Genomic DNA, 15,399 nt, shown 5'->3' on the forward strand with positions numbered 1-15,399 from the left:
GTTTGTATTAGCTGCTGTAACCACTTAGGGTATGTCTGCACAGCAGCTGGGAGTATGCTTCCCATGTGGGTAGATGGACATATGCTAGCTCTGCTTCAGCTAGTGCACTAAAAATAGCCAAGTAGCCGTGGGTCTACCCACGCTGGGAAACATGCTACCAGTTGCAATGTAGACATACCCTCAGTTTCATACATCTCTACCATCTGGGCCTATACCACCAGTACACACTTAGCCAAAAGCTCTTTCCTTGTTCCTTGAGGAGCGATCAAAATTTTCCATAGCCAGAACCATATCTTAAAACAGAAATTATGTTGTGGACAACTCCCTTCTTGTTTGCAATCATGTAGGCCTTCTCCCTTCCCATTTGGACTGCATAACATCACTGACAACCACAGCAATTGCCCGTATGGAAAAGTAACATTAAGCAAATATTTAATGTGATTTAAGTGTCTTTTAATGTGGAAATAAGGATGAGGCGACAGCACCATGTAACCAGCCTGCTGTCTGTGGTCCATAGTTTGAGAACTTCTGCTCTAGGCATTTTAACCAGTAGTTTAACCTATTTTATCTGCAAACTATTTGTAGAGTGTGGAGTAAATCTTCTTGCCTCAGAGTTCCTTCTGGAGGAGAGAACCAAGGTGGTGTGTTGGTGGTTCCACTCAGCCCTGTTGTATGTGGCTGTAAGAAGTTGCCTAAGGACGCTCTGCTTTTGTTGCCTTTAGTCCCAGCCGTGTGTCTGAGTACCCTCTTTCCTCATGCCACACCTGCCTCTGTGCCTTTTTTTCATGCAGCCCTGTTATGTCTAGTCCCCATTCAAGACTTGGGCCACCATGCGTCCACCCTCTGTACCACTGAGTCCAGTTCTTCAAGGGCATTGATAAACTACAGTATTGAAATATATGCTTTATATAGAACAAAAGAAATTTAAAAATCCCTGTGGGGCCTGATTCATCTTCCACTGACTCTGGTGAAAAACAGGAGTAACTTCATTGAATCAAATGAATACATTGCTTGTAAAATGGGTGTGAAAGGAGAATCCACTTCTACTAACTCTCTGGGTTTTTAGACTCAGCTACAAGAAAACTCATAGGTACCAGGAAATCCCTTCTGATTGGCTGTCCTTTCCCATTTACCCACCTCTTGGGGAAGGAGAACCCAGAGCTGCTGCATAGGCTAAATGGACAGCTCATTCCATCAGCCTGTGTAGCAGGCGGAGGTTGCCCCTGGCCTCCCAGCAGGGTAAACAAAAGGGCTGAGCTATGGTGAACCCCCCAGGCCTTTGATCTCTGAGCATGCTGGGATGCAGCTTCCCCCTGCCAGCTCTGCAGCTCCCTATACGCCCTATCCCCCAAGTATTTTTAACCACTTCCCAGCATCCCCATATTCCTCTGCTGCCTTCATCCTCCCCATTTACCCCTAATCCACCATGTACCACTGACCTCCCTGTGATTCCCCCACCTGATCCCCACCATGTCTCTGACCCTCTGTCCCTAATATCAAACCCTGGGTACCAGCTTCCCCTCTTACGTCAGAGTCTTCTGGGAGGGGCCCTGATGGGCTGCCCTCTCCTCCTGGCTTCAAAGGGTGCCCAGCTGCCCTTTCCAATCTCTTGTCTTCAGGGGGCCATCAAGGGGGGTCACTGTTCACCAGCCAATCCAGAGAGAGCACATGGGGATCAGAGGGGAGGGCAGGGATGGCACAGAGTCCTTCACCCGCCTTGCCATGCTCACAAGCTGAGTCCTGCTGGTCTGGGAGTAGCTCCAAAGGGGTTTGATGGTGAGAGGTGTCTCCCTAGGGTAGGTAGGGAAGCCCTGCCCAAGAAATAGATATGCCCCAAGCCTGCAGGGTGGGAACTGGCAGGGCCCAGAGTTTAAGCAGGGCTGGGACCTGCTGGGTGAGGGTAGAAAGAGTATCTCCCAGCCCGATGATTGATCCTGGGGTGCGCTCGCTCGCTCTCTCTCTCTCTCTCTCTGAATTGCGGGGATGTAGTGATTGCCCTTGGCAGCCCCCCAAAGTCTAGAGATTGGGGACAGCAGGAGAGGAGGGCCACCTACTGAGGCCTATAGACAGGTGCTGTCCCAGGGCACCTCCACATGATCTGGGTGGCCCTGCAGGTACCCTGCCTCAGTTTCCCACTGAGTTCCCAGAATAATCCAGTCACAACAAGGTCTTTGAAACCATATTCCCCCTCTTCTGGAGTCTAACTTATTAAGTAGCATCCAGATCCCTAAATGACCCCTTTCTGCTCACCCCTCAGGTTTAGGGTGGCACAGTCCTCTTTGGGACTGTGTTGCCAGTCCTGGCTTCCCTGGCCTGTAAACTCTCTCCTCTGGTTCAGGGATCTCACTGCCTTCCTTCCTTGAGCTGTGTCCCAGTTGAGCTCTTCCCCCTCAGCAGCTGTGTGGCATCAGCCTGTCCCTTTGACTGGGCTTGGAGCCTCTCAGTCAACTAATTACACTCTGGGCCTCCCCCATGTGGGTCTAAGAACCCCAAACCCTTCTGTGCTGGCTGGGGCTACAAGGAGTCTTGCCCCAGCTATTCTACAAGGCTCCTAGTCTCAGGCCCTTAAAAGGAGCACTGGTCTGGGATGGTCTTGTACTATTTCTGTCTCCAACACTAACTACTCCCTGGGACCATCTTCTTCTCCCCCAGTAACTGCTTCATTTGCTTCCCAGGACACATGGAATGGGGTGACTACCTCCTCGGGCCTTAAAGCGCCAGCACCCATTTACAAGGCCTCTTCCAGAAGGCTGAGGAAAGGGGAGGGGGAGCTGGGGCCCTGGGGTGTGGTATTAAGGTATGGTGTAGGAGGGCAGAGACATTTATGCAAATATATGTAAATGAGACCCTTCGGCTTTCTGTTTACAAATGTTGGCAGGTCTGAGAGTTAGGCCCCCTAACTCTAAAGGTGTTTGCACTACTGACTCAAATGATGATGTGACCTTACTGTCTTCACCCTCCTAATATCTCCTTGTCTAAACTTCGAGTGTAAGCACTTTGGGGCAGAGATTCCAATCTTGTTTTGTATCGAGTTGTGTCCATCTATGGTGGTTAAAACAGTTTTCTCTGAAAGCTGAAGGCCGCTTTATATTCACAGGAGGTGTAGCATATAGGCAACAGCAGTACAAACTTCCCTGCTCTGTTCTGTCAATGTGCCTCATCCCTGACCTTGAGGGAACATCTCTTGATGGTAGAGTGAAAAATCAATGATTTTACTGAACGCCTATGCAAACCTAGGTCTCTGCAGAGACTGACAGCAATGGTGCCAGTTAGCATCAAGTGAACACTTTTCCATTAGGAACTGGACAGAGATCAGCAATTCATTTCAAAGAGACTGTCAGATGATAATGCTTTTCAGTTAATACACATCTGAGCTGCAGTCGTACAAATACTGAGAAGCAAGTAGCTCCATTACCCCATTATCAAGATGCAGAGTGGAATCTCAGAGAAGATGAAGAAACTTATAGAAAATGGTACCGTCCCCTCCCCACCAGCAGTTACCACAGTATCTTGGGATAAATGGAAAATTAGGTTTGTTTTTGCTGTCTTCCAGGTGAGCCTTTGTACTCCCAGTGAGAATACTCCCACAGAGAGCTTAGCTCGCCTGGTTAGTATGGTCTTCCAGTGGTTTCATTCCACAGCTTATATGATGGATGATGAAGTTGGTAGCCTGGTGGAAAAACTCAAACCTCAGTTTGTCACCAAGTGGCTGAAGACCGTTTGTGACGTTCGATTTGATGTCATGGTTATGTGCCTACTTCCTAAGCCAATGGAGTTTGCCAGGGTAAGAACATTTTCTGTATTTTGTCCAAAGATTCTATGAAAGCCATAACGTTTGAAGTCTTACTGTGGTATATTCAGAAACTTTAAGGAACAAATTCTGCCCTCAGATCAAGGCACACAGGCCCAGACCCATAAGGGTAGTTAGGCACCTAACTCTCTGAGACAGGGTGCTCTACTCACTGCAGGATGGTGCCTCCTCCTGGCCATCTGGGGATTAGCTTAACATAGCCAAGGGCCCTTCTTGTGGTTGCATTCCATCTCTGTCTCTTGCTCTTGGTCTGCAACCCTTCTCTCACTCCAGGAGCTGCTGCTGTCTCTTCATGATGGCGCTCCAGCCAGGTCATTCAACGTTCCTCCCTTCCGGGGTTGTGTACCAAAGTCCCTGCTCACCAGCAATTTTAGGCAGTCCTCCCATTCACTGCCCCAGGTGCCACTCCCTCAGTAGCTAATGGGGAAACTGAGCCCACCCTCTACTGCAGGTTCCAGCTCAGGGACCTCTAAACGCCAGTCAAGGTGTGGTTCCCTCCTGCACCTTGCTGCCTTTCCCTGGGCCTCTTCCTTATCTCCGGAGAGCTGGATTCAGAAAAGAAGTTAGGCGTGGTTATGTTGAGTGTCAGAATGCCTAACTTTTAAGCACCTAGAAAATCACTGCGATACACAATGCCTGAATTAGGCACCTAAACTCCTATACAATGAATGTGCAGAGGCAGGCACCTTAGAATTAAATAAAACAAAAGCCCCCAGCATGCTAGGCAGGAAGCCAGCTAGCCAGTGGGAGGTGCCAACAAGACAGGCGTGTGATAAGCCCTATCCTACTGCCAGAAATAGGCACCTATCTCTGCTGGCAATTCTCAGCTGTGAGCACTCCTGAAATTAGGCACCTATACCATTATTGTTGGTGGTACCACTACCCGCCCTGTAACTTTTAGCCCAGTGGTTAGTGCACTCACTTGTGATGTGGGAGACCCAAGTTCAATTCCCCATCTCTGCCAGTGGGGGAGAAGGGATTTGAAGTGGAGTCTCCCACCACCCAGAAGAAGGCTCTATCAACTGAGCTATGGGATATTCTGATGTGGGGCTCCCTCACTCTCTCCTGTTGAAGTTTGGATAAATAATGAAAGTGGACTGGACCTGGTGTCTTCTACCTTCCAGCTTACTCCCTAATCACTGGACTACAACGTCTTTCTGTACTGTGGATAAATACTTAAGTAGTCATTGGGCCAGACAGGGAGAACTGCATTTAAATCTTCAGCTGCACTTCAGTTTCCCCTGGATCATATGGGGGAAAAAAAAAAAAAAGCAGTTCCCATGGCTGAATCTGAAATATCCACAGAACTTTACTATTGATCAATCATCATGATTTAATGTCTGTAAGGTGCCATGCAAATATATGATGCTACATGAATAACAAATGCAAGAATTATAATAGCTAATAAATACTATTCCTGGAAATGCCCTCAGGTTGGTGGATACTGGGACAAATCCTGTAGCACTGTGACACAATTAAAGGAAGGTCTGAATCGCATCCTCTGCCTGATTCCATACAATGTAATAAACCAGCCTGTGTGGGAATGTATTATGCCAGAATGGCTAGAAGCCATTAGAACAGAAGTGCCTGATAATCAACTGAAAGAGTTCAGGGAAGTACTAAGGTAGGTAAACAGGTACTTGAGCTGTAACAGTGGTGAGTATATTAATCAACAAGGGTTTTAGCACAAGAAATTGGTGACATTGAATAAAAATGGCTTTTAGAACTGCTTTGTTTATATGCAACAGAAGAGACAGTGACTAGATGCAGCTGAGTCATTAATAAATTAAAGTTGGACCTTAACTGGAACATTTGATCCAAAGTTCCACAGTATCATTGGATCTGTATCATGATCCAAAAGTAGGGCTAGATTGACCTTTGCCCTGAGCAGACAACACGTCCAGTTGGTTCCGGCACAGTAGAGAGAGCAGCCTCCAGGGAAGTGCTACTTCTCCCTTACAGGTGGGTCTGGAGTGGGTATGCAGGGGTGGGGAATGGGCAGAGCCCTGGCTTGTGCTACCCAGCACAGCTGAGCTAGCACAGAAGTGGAGTAGTCTGCTACTGGTCGAGCAAATTACTTCCCCTCTGGAGTAAAGGAGAAGCCAGGGTGTGTGCTCTCAGAGTCCCAGTGCCCTGTTTCATGCATTCTGGGACAGTGCAGCTACACAGTGCCTCTTAAACTTACAGTCGATCCTTAGTGGCTGAGGCCTGTCTCCAGTATGAAATGCATTTTGGTGGGGGAAAGGTAAGGAGAGAACTATTTCTATGTGTTGGAGATAGAGAAAGTCATCACAAACAGATGAAAATATTTCTGTTCACTAATCTCTCCAATCCATCTGCATCACCTAACTGAACACTCTTTGAAATTTAATTTGAATTGTTATGATGTATGACAGACCCACCAAACTCAGGAATAACTCCCAGGAGTCAGAATGACAATTGCAGGTGACGTACTCCTTGTGTGATGCAAAATGAGCATGCAAGTGATACGCTACTGAGGTGTTCGTATTATTTAATTGTGATTGGTATTCTATTAATTGTCCATGTACAGTCTATGTACTGCACATAACAGCAAACCAATGATCATATATCTTTGTTCTTCTTCTTTGCAGCAAAATGTTTGATATTGAGCTTTGCCCACTCCCTTTTTCCATGGAGGAGATGTTTGGCTTCATTAGTTGTCGATTCACGGGCTATCCTTCCTCTGTGCAGGAGCAAGCTTTGCTCTGGCTGCATGTAAGTGACTTTTATGGATAGGTCATGCTGAAGCAGCTTACTGGGGTTGTAATTAGAAATGGGTGAAATGGTTCAGACATAAAAGAGCTATCTTGAACTTTCACACATCTCTGAATCAAACCTTTTTTAAGAGTCAGGAAGTCTTTTTCTTTTTCGCTTACCCCCAGTGCAAGCAGATAGGTAGCTCACTGCCTACAAGGGAGGCTAGATGTCACTCTCCCATCTCAGGTGATAGGTCTCAGCTTTTGGTGGAAGGCTAGAAGCCCGTTTTTCCTTTGGCTGTAGGTTGTGTCTTGAGGGTAGGCCCAGCACCTCTGCCTCTTCCCCAGCTGTACTCTAAGGTCTGCACCTAATTTGCTTCGTAGACTGCCGAATGACTTCAGGAACACTTAAGCAATTTTTAAGGGTCCTTTTTTGTGAAGAGCCAGACTGGATTCCCTTTGGAGTCTATCAAAACCACTTGTTGCCTTGACTCCACTGCTCCTGTGTACCAACCCATAAACCTGGCCGGCTGGAGTGAAAAATCATAGAATCATAGAATATCAGGGTTGGAAGGGACCTCAGGAGGTCATCTAGTCCAACCCCCTGCTCAAAAGCAGGACCAATCCCCAATTAAATCATCCCAGCCAGGGCTTTGTCAAGCCTGACCTTAAAAACTTCTAAGGAAGGAGATTCTACCACCTCCCTAGGTAACGCATTCCAGTGTTTCACCACCCTCCTAGTGAAAAAGTTTTTCCTAATATCCAACCTAAACCTCCCCCACTGCAACTTGAGACCATTACTCCTTGTCCTGTCCTCTTCCACCACTGAGAATAGTCTAGAACCATCCTCTCTGGAACTACCTCTCAGATAGTTGAAAGCAGCTATCAAATCCCCCCTCATTCTTCTCTTCTGCAGACTAAACAATCCCAGTTCCCTCAGCCTCTCCTCATAAGTCATGTGTTCCAGACCCCTAATCATTTTTGTTGCCCTTCGCTGGACTCTCTCCAATTTATCCCCATCCTTCTTGTAGTGTGGGGCCCAAAGCTGGACACAGTACTCCAGATGAGGCCTCACCAATGTCGAATAGAGGGGGACGATCACGTCCCTCGATCTGCTCGCTATGCCCCTACTTATACATCCCAAAATGCCATTGGCCTTCTTGGCAACAAGGGCACACTGCTGACTCATATCCTGCTTCTCGTCCACTGTCACCCCTAGGTCCTTTTCCGCAGAACTGCTGCCTAGCCATTCGGTCCCTAGTCTGTAGCTGTGCATTGGGTTCTTCCGTCCTAAGTGCAGGACCCTGCACTTATCCTTATTGAACCTCATCAGATTCCTTTTGGCCCAATCCTCCAATTTGTCTAGGTCCCTCTGTATCCTATCCCTGCCCTCCAGCGTATCTACCACTCCTCCCAATTTAGTATCATCCGCAAATTTGCTGAGAGTGCAATCTGCACCATCCTCCAGATCATTTATGAAGATATTGAACTAAACCGGCCCCAGGACCGACCCCTGGGGCACTCCACTTGACACCGGCTGCCAACTAGACATGGAGCCATTGATCACTACCCATTGAGCCCGACAATCTAGCCAACTTTCTACCCACCTTATAGTGCATTCATCCAGCCCATACTTCTTTAACTTGCTGACAAGAATACTGTGGGAGACTGTGTCAAAAGCTTTGCTAAAGTCAAGAAACAATACATCCACTGCTTTCCCTTCATCCACAGAACCAGTAATCTCATCATAGAAGGCGATTAGATTCGTCAGGCATGACCTTCCCTTGGTGAATCCATGCTGACTGTTCCTGATCACTTTCCTCTCATGTAAGTGCTTCAGGATTGATTCTTTGAGGACGTGCTCCATGATTTTTCTGGGGACTGAGGTGAGGCTGACTGGCCTGTAGTTCCCATGATCCTCCTTCTTCCCTTTTTTAAAGATGGACACTACATTAGCCTTTTTCCAGTCATCTGGGACTTCCCCCGTTCGCCACGAGTTTTCAAAGATAATGGCCAATGGCTCTGCAATCACAGCCGCCAATTCCTTTAGCACTCTCGGATGCAACTCGTCCGGCCCCATGGACTTGTGCACGTCCAGCTTTTCTAAATAGTCCCTAACTACCTCTTTCTCCACAGAGGGCTGGCCATCTCTTCCCCATGTTGTGATGCCCAGCGCAGCAGTCTGGGAGCTGACCTTGTTAGTGAAGACAGAGGCAAAAAAAGCATTGAGTACATTAGCTTTTTCCACATCCTCTGTCACTAGGTTGCCTCCTTCATTCATGAAGGGGCCCACACTTTCCTTGGCTTTCTTCTTGTTGCCAACATACCTGAAGAAACTCTTCTTGTTACTCTTAACATCTCTCGCTAGCTGCAGCTCCAGGTGCGATTTGGCCCTCCTGATTTCATTCCTACATGCCTGAGCAATATTTTTATACTCTTCCCTGGTCATATGTCCAACCTTCCACTTCTTGTAAGCTTCTTTTTTATGTTTAAGATCCGCAAGGATTTCACTGTTAAGCCAAGCTGGTCGCCTGCCATACTTACTATTCTTTCGACACATTGGGATATACACAACCATATGTGCTTCCCCTCGGTACTGAGCAGCTACTTGGACGATTGTCCCTCAGAGATTCATCCTGCAGAGTGCAGCTCCCCTTAAGGCCATGTGCATTTTACAATAGTTGACCTTTTGTGAATAACACTTATGTCCATTGTTATTGCTCCTGCACCGATGAGAGTTACTTGCAGTCAATGCTAGGTGACCTATTTGCAGAGAACAATTTAGTTGATGGCTGTAATAGTTTTTTCTGTTGGCAAATTTTCCACCAACAGATTGTGACTTTTGCAGATTTGCTTATTAACAGCTGTTCGATGACTAGTTTGAGCGAGCACAGTTTCGTCTTTGGTTTGTTCATGAAGGGGTCACTGTGAGAATTCCCTCTTGGTGATTTGCTGCATGTGATGGGTCCCTTGAGAACTGGAAGAGGCCCCGGTCTGTTCACCAATATTTGAAATTGTTTGATGAATCTACTGAGGAATAATGAAAAGAGCTTTTCAGAATGGCCACAGGAATTATGCTGATTGGAGCCTTGGGGGACTACTACAATACAAATAATAAATAGTACTAGTGGATACACCTAGAGAATAATTATTCATGCTAGTAGTTGTGTCATTTTTGCTTCACGAAAACATCTTGTGAAAACACCTCACATGAGAATGTTTGTGAGTAAATGGGGCCTTAAATATCAGCAAAGAGAGTTGTCAGGTTTCAGTTGCAAGCATATTGGAAAGAGCTCTTTGTAGTACTCAGACAGGTCTGCTTGGCTCTGATTCAGCCAGGTACTTAGGCATGTGCCTAACTTTAAGCACGTGCCTAACTTTAAGCACAAATAGTCCCATTGACTTTCACTTCAATCACATGAGTAGTTTGATTGGACACATTTTTATGGACCTTGTTGAAGTAGGGGCACGGTTAAAGTATTTATAAAGGTAGTTAGTATTTTTGGTCCGAGCTGAAAACTCATGCTTTTTTATTTTTATCTTTCTTTAGGTGTTATCTGAGTTAGACATTGTGGTTCCTCTTCAGCTACTGATCAGTATGTTTTCCGATGGAGTTAATTCTGTCAAAGAGTTAGCAAATCAAAGAAAATCAAGAGTCAGTGAACTGGCAGGGAATCTTGGCACTCGAAGGGTATTATCTTTCATCTTGTTTTTTTTCTTTTTCTCCTTAAAACAGTTTCCCTTTTAATTTGCATATGAAGATTTAAAAACTTGCTGCCAATTACTCTAGCACTTGATAGGAAACAAAGTACAGATTTGGAGAGTGATAAAAATCAACACAGCTTAAGTTAATGCCAGCCTCCCATTTGATCAGTTTTAATTTATAAATTAATAATTTGGTAGAGTGTAATTGTGAAATCTCTTTCTGAATGAACTGTTTCACTTGGTGTATGGCATTTATATAATAGCTAAGCACTAGTATTTATTTTGTGTTAACTTTTCCAACAATTTTCATTCTCTGTATCTTCTGTCCACTACTATCAACCAGCAATTTTTAATGGACATCTGGTCATCTAGGGTGAGCTTTCATATTCATGTCGCACGTGTTTAGTAGGGCCTAGGCACTTATTGGTGGTGGTGACAGAGCAGAATTCGTTTCCTTGTCCCTCCATTTTTCCTTGTATTTCACCTAACCTGCCTCTACACTCTCCAATATTTACCTCTGATGGAAGAAGAGAGAAGCAGCTTCCTTTGAATTATTGCTAAGAGCTAACACTTTGTCCAATAGGCAAACCTGCTTAGAGGCTTTTTGAGGGGGCCTTTTTGGTGGCAGATGCATATTCAGTCATTGCAGTTAAATTAAATCCAATCCTGTCTCAATTTCTCTCCTCTAGTCCTTAAAGTGTTGTCTGCTGGTAATATGTCAGCAGACAACGTAGACTCTGAATCTCTAGGCTGTCTGCTGTACAAATCAAATGAACCAGTTCGCAGCAGCACAAACCCAAACTCGCCAATATTTAACTCATGCGACCAGCAGCAATAGATCAGACATTTGACTGAATGCTTCTCTAACAGCTCCTCCATTTGCAATGGATTCCTCTATCTGACTCTGGCTTCCAAAATTAATTCACTAGTCTTAAACAGAGAAAATATGAAAAATAAAACAAACATATTTACTGAAACCTGTGTATAAATTCTGAAAATCTGTTAGTACTTCATTTCTAAAACACTGTACTGTTTCTTGTGTAACAGAAACACAAGCATGTTTCATAAATAACGATCAGTGGAAGCATGTCCTTTTGCTTTCATCAGCCTTATGAATTCTGCTCCTTGTGACTCAGAACTGTAGAGTTTATCCTCTGATTTTCATATTTTAACATCACATTTCAATCTTTACATTTTTGCTGCATTTAGTTACTTTTAGTTGAGTTACAGAAAAACAACGGAAGATTCTGCAGTTACTTGGCATGCAATGTTTATGAAAGCAGTGAATATTTGTTTGCTGGCACTGCAGGTGAGGTGTGGAATGTTTCTTTCATGTTTTAGCACACCTATATTGGGCCAAATTCTGCAGTAGAGGTGCAAAAATGGATGTAAACTAAAGCCACTTGTTAAAATGTGTTCAGGCTTTAAAATTCCAAATTTTGGATTCTGTGGAGCAAAAGAAGATAGGTTGGCGCCCACAGGCATAGTGAATATTCAGGAGAGAACAATGTTATTATTATGCTAGGAGTCTGACTCAGAGGCAAACAGAAATACTGCTAAATGACACCACACACAGCTCATGTGACAGTCAGGTAGCTTAAACTCAGAAGGTCAGATCCTCAGCTCCACTAATGGTGCAAAGGGGCTAAAAGCTGCCGCAAATGGGCAACTGAAGAATCCCTGGGTTGTAGAGGGATCCTCATCTGTTGTAGCATTGGCATTGCAGACAGCAAACTCATAGAGGATAACACAGCCAGGACCACTATAGAACACCGTACAGAAGAAACACATAGGTTGACTATACTGTATTTCAGACAATAGTTGGCCTAAAAGTAGACAAATGTGTGGTCTGACAGTGTACTTCCTTGCACCACTATGGGAGTTTGTGTGTGTTACTGGGAGTGATGTGGGGTGCATATCATGGTGTGGATGTAAATTTTCTGTATCTATGTTGCTTTATTTTATATTCTCTTGTTAGTTGCTTTTCAGCTATGTGACACATCTAGGCATCACCTTAGTTGACACTATTTTCTTAAAAAAAAGAACAGGAGTACCTGTGGCACTTTAGAGACTAACAAATTTATTAGAGCATAAGCTTTCGTGAGCTACAGCTCACTTCATCGGATGCATAGAATGGAACATAGAGTAATATACATATACATACAGATAAGTTGGAAGTTACCATACAAACTGTGAGAAGCTAATTAGTTAAGATGAGCTATTATCAGCAGAAAAAAACAACTTTTATAGTGATAATCAAGATGGCCCATTTAGACAGTTGACAACAAGAAGGTGTGAGGATACTTAACTTAAGGAAATAGATTCAATATGTGTGATGTCCCAGCCACTCCCAGTCTCTATTCAAACCCAAGTTAATGGTGTCTAGTTTGCATATTGATTCAAGCTCAGCAGTTTCTCGTTGGAGTCTGTTTTTGAAGCTTTTCTGTTGCAAAATTGCCACCCTTAAATCTTTTACTCAGTGGCCACAGAGGTTGAAGTAAAAAGAAAAGGAGTACTTGTGGCACCTTAGAGACTAACCAATTTATTAGAGCATAAGCTTTCGTGAGCTACAGCTCACTTGAAGTGTTCTCCTACTTGTTGTGAATGGACACAAATCTGACACCAGGAATCATAACATGCAGAAACTGGTAGGAGAACTCATCAACCTCTGTGGCCACTCAGTAAAAGATTTAAAGGTGGCAATTTTGCAACAGAAAAGCTTCAAAAACAGACTCCAAAGAGAAACTGCTGAGCTTGAATTAATATGTAAACTAGATACCATTAACTTGGGTTTGAATAGAGACTGGGAGTGGCTGGGTCATCACACATATTGAATCTATTTCCTTAAGTTAAGTATCCTCACACCTTCTTGTCAACTGTCTAAATGGGCCATCCTGATTATCACTACAAAAGTTTTTTTTTTCTGTTGATAATAGCTCATCTTAACTAATTAGCCTCTCACAGTTTGTATGGTAACTTCCAACTTGTGTGTGTGTATGTGTGTGTGTATGTGTGTGTATATATATATATATATATATATATATATATATATATATATATATATACACACACACACAGATAGCTTATGCTCTAATAAATTTGTTCCTCTCTAAGGTGCCCCAATACTCCTGTTCTTTTTGCGGATACAGACTAACATGGCTGCTACTCTGAAAACTATTTTCTTAATATACCCTCTTTTTTTTCATCAGCCACTACCCTGCATTCAGAGCATTTGTGGGGTTAGATTCCTTTTGCTTATCATAGAATGTCAGATCAGTGTAACTTGTCTCCTTTATCTTCTGTAGTCATTTTCTGGCCAGTTTACACTAGGAGGCCAAATTCACCTCTGATGTAACTTTACTGAGATCAGCAGAATTACACCAAGCATTAATTTGACCTCAACTGTCTTGCGTACACCAACATGTACATCAGTGCAGAATTTGGCCCATTGAATTTATAATGACAGGTTTCAGAGTAACAGCCGTGTTAGTCTGTATTCGCAAAAAGAAAAGGAGGACTTGTGGCACCTTAGAGACTAACCAATTTATTAGAGCATAAGCTTTCGTGAGCTACAGCTCACTTCCTCAGATGCATATCGTGGAAACTGCAGCAGGCTTTATATATACACAGAGAATATGAAACAATACCTATTCCCACCCCACTGTCCTGCTGGTAATAGCTTATCTAAAGTGATTTCCAGCACAAATCCAGGTTTTCTCACCCTCCACGTGGAGGGTGAGAAAACCTGGATTTGTGCTGGAAATCACTTTAGATAAGCTATTACCAGCAGGACAGTGGGGTGGGAATAGGTATTGTTTCATATTCTCTGTGTATATATAAAGCCTGCTGCAGTTTCCACGATATGCATCTGAGGAAGTGAGCTGTAGCTCACGAAAGCTTATGCTCTAATAAATTGGTTAGTCTCTAAGGTGCCACAAGTCCTCCTTTTCTTTTTGTGAATTTATAATATATTTTAACGTTTAGTGGCATTAAGAACCAGTTGAAAATGTACAAGAAACAGCCCTAACAGGGAACAGTAAACCACTTTCCCTCCTTTCCTTTAGTATCATACTAGCCAATGCCCAAGTGTTTAAAGTTGACTTGCGTGTATCCACTTTTTGTTTCTTCAGGTGAGTGTTGTCTCTGATCCTGGGCGCAGGGTTCAGCACAATATGCTGAGTCCTTTCCCAAGTCCTTTCCAGAGCCCATTTCGCAGCCCCATGCTCAGTCCTTTCCGTAGCCCTTTCAAGAACTTTGGACACCCTGGAGGGAGGACTATCGACTTTGACTGTGATGAAGATGAAATGAATCTGAACTGCTTCATACTGATGTTTGATCTCATCCTGAAGCAGGTGCCAGCAGATAAAGAATTTCGATTGTTAAACTGATGCAAAAATACAGTTCTCAATACTTGAAACCCACCTATGTTTTTTCTGAGTGACCTGAAAGGAAATTAACTATTCCCATGTTTAGATGAACACAAAAGTCAAAAGACATGAAAAATATGTGGATCTAAACAGTGTAATCAGACTGGTCACTTTATTGGGACTTTGTAGAAATCAATTTACAGCTGTCAACATGCAGAGTTTCATAGATTTAACTGCAAGTGTGATTTTAAACTAATTTGGTTAAACTGGTACAAAAGGCACTGTGGACACTTGTTTTGGTTTAAACCAGACTTATTTTAGTTTACTTTAAGTCAGTGTCAGCACTTGTCTGTACAAGAAAGTTGCACAGGTTTAATTTAAGATTATAATTTTAAATCACTTTAGTTAAATTGATGGAAACTCCTTGTGGACAAGTTGTTGAATTGATTAGGCTGAATCAAAATAAGCCACACTTAAACCAGAATAAACATGTTCACATAGAGGTTTGTATTGGTTTAACTAAGTCACTTTATAAACTGATTTAAGGCCAGGTCTACGCTAAAAAGTTAGGTTGACCCAGCTAAGTCGCACAGGGGTGTGAAAAAAACACATCACTGAGTGACGTAGTTATGTTGACCTAACCCCCAGCATAGACAGTGCTAGACTGATGTAGAAATCTTCCTTTGACCTAGCTTCTGCCTCTTGCGGAGTAGGATTGACTATAGCAACAGGAGAACCCATCCCATTGCTGTAGTGAGTGTCTACACTGAAGTGCTATAGCAGGACATCGACAGTGCTT

At 43.8% G+C, this 15,399-nt stretch overlaps 1 protein-coding gene across 3 annotated transcripts in view; it reads left to right on the forward strand.

The window, feature by feature from the left end:
- The window catches only part of UNC79 (unc-79 homolog, NALCN channel complex subunit), a 153,309-nt gene that overhangs the window by 41,431 nt on the left and 96,479 nt on the right, over positions 1–15,399 (forward strand). For all 3 annotated transcript variants that reach the window (XM_084631257.1, XM_084631258.1, XM_084631259.1), the window contains exons 14-18: positions 3,554–3,784; positions 5,245–5,435; positions 6,424–6,547; positions 10,079–10,219; positions 14,364–14,585. In XM_084631257.1, coding sequence (XP_084487383.1) covers positions 3,554–3,784; positions 5,245–5,435; positions 6,424–6,547; positions 10,079–10,219; positions 14,364–14,585 — 909 coding nt within the window. The remainder of the gene's footprint in view (positions 1–3,553; positions 3,785–5,244; positions 5,436–6,423; positions 6,548–10,078; positions 10,220–14,363; positions 14,586–15,399) is intronic.

This window comes from Lepidochelys olivacea (assembly GCF_965140295.1).
Source record: "Lepidochelys olivacea isolate rLepOli2 genome assembly, chromosome: 6".
Lineage (NCBI taxonomy): Eukaryota > Metazoa > Chordata > Testudines > Cheloniidae > Lepidochelys > Lepidochelys olivacea.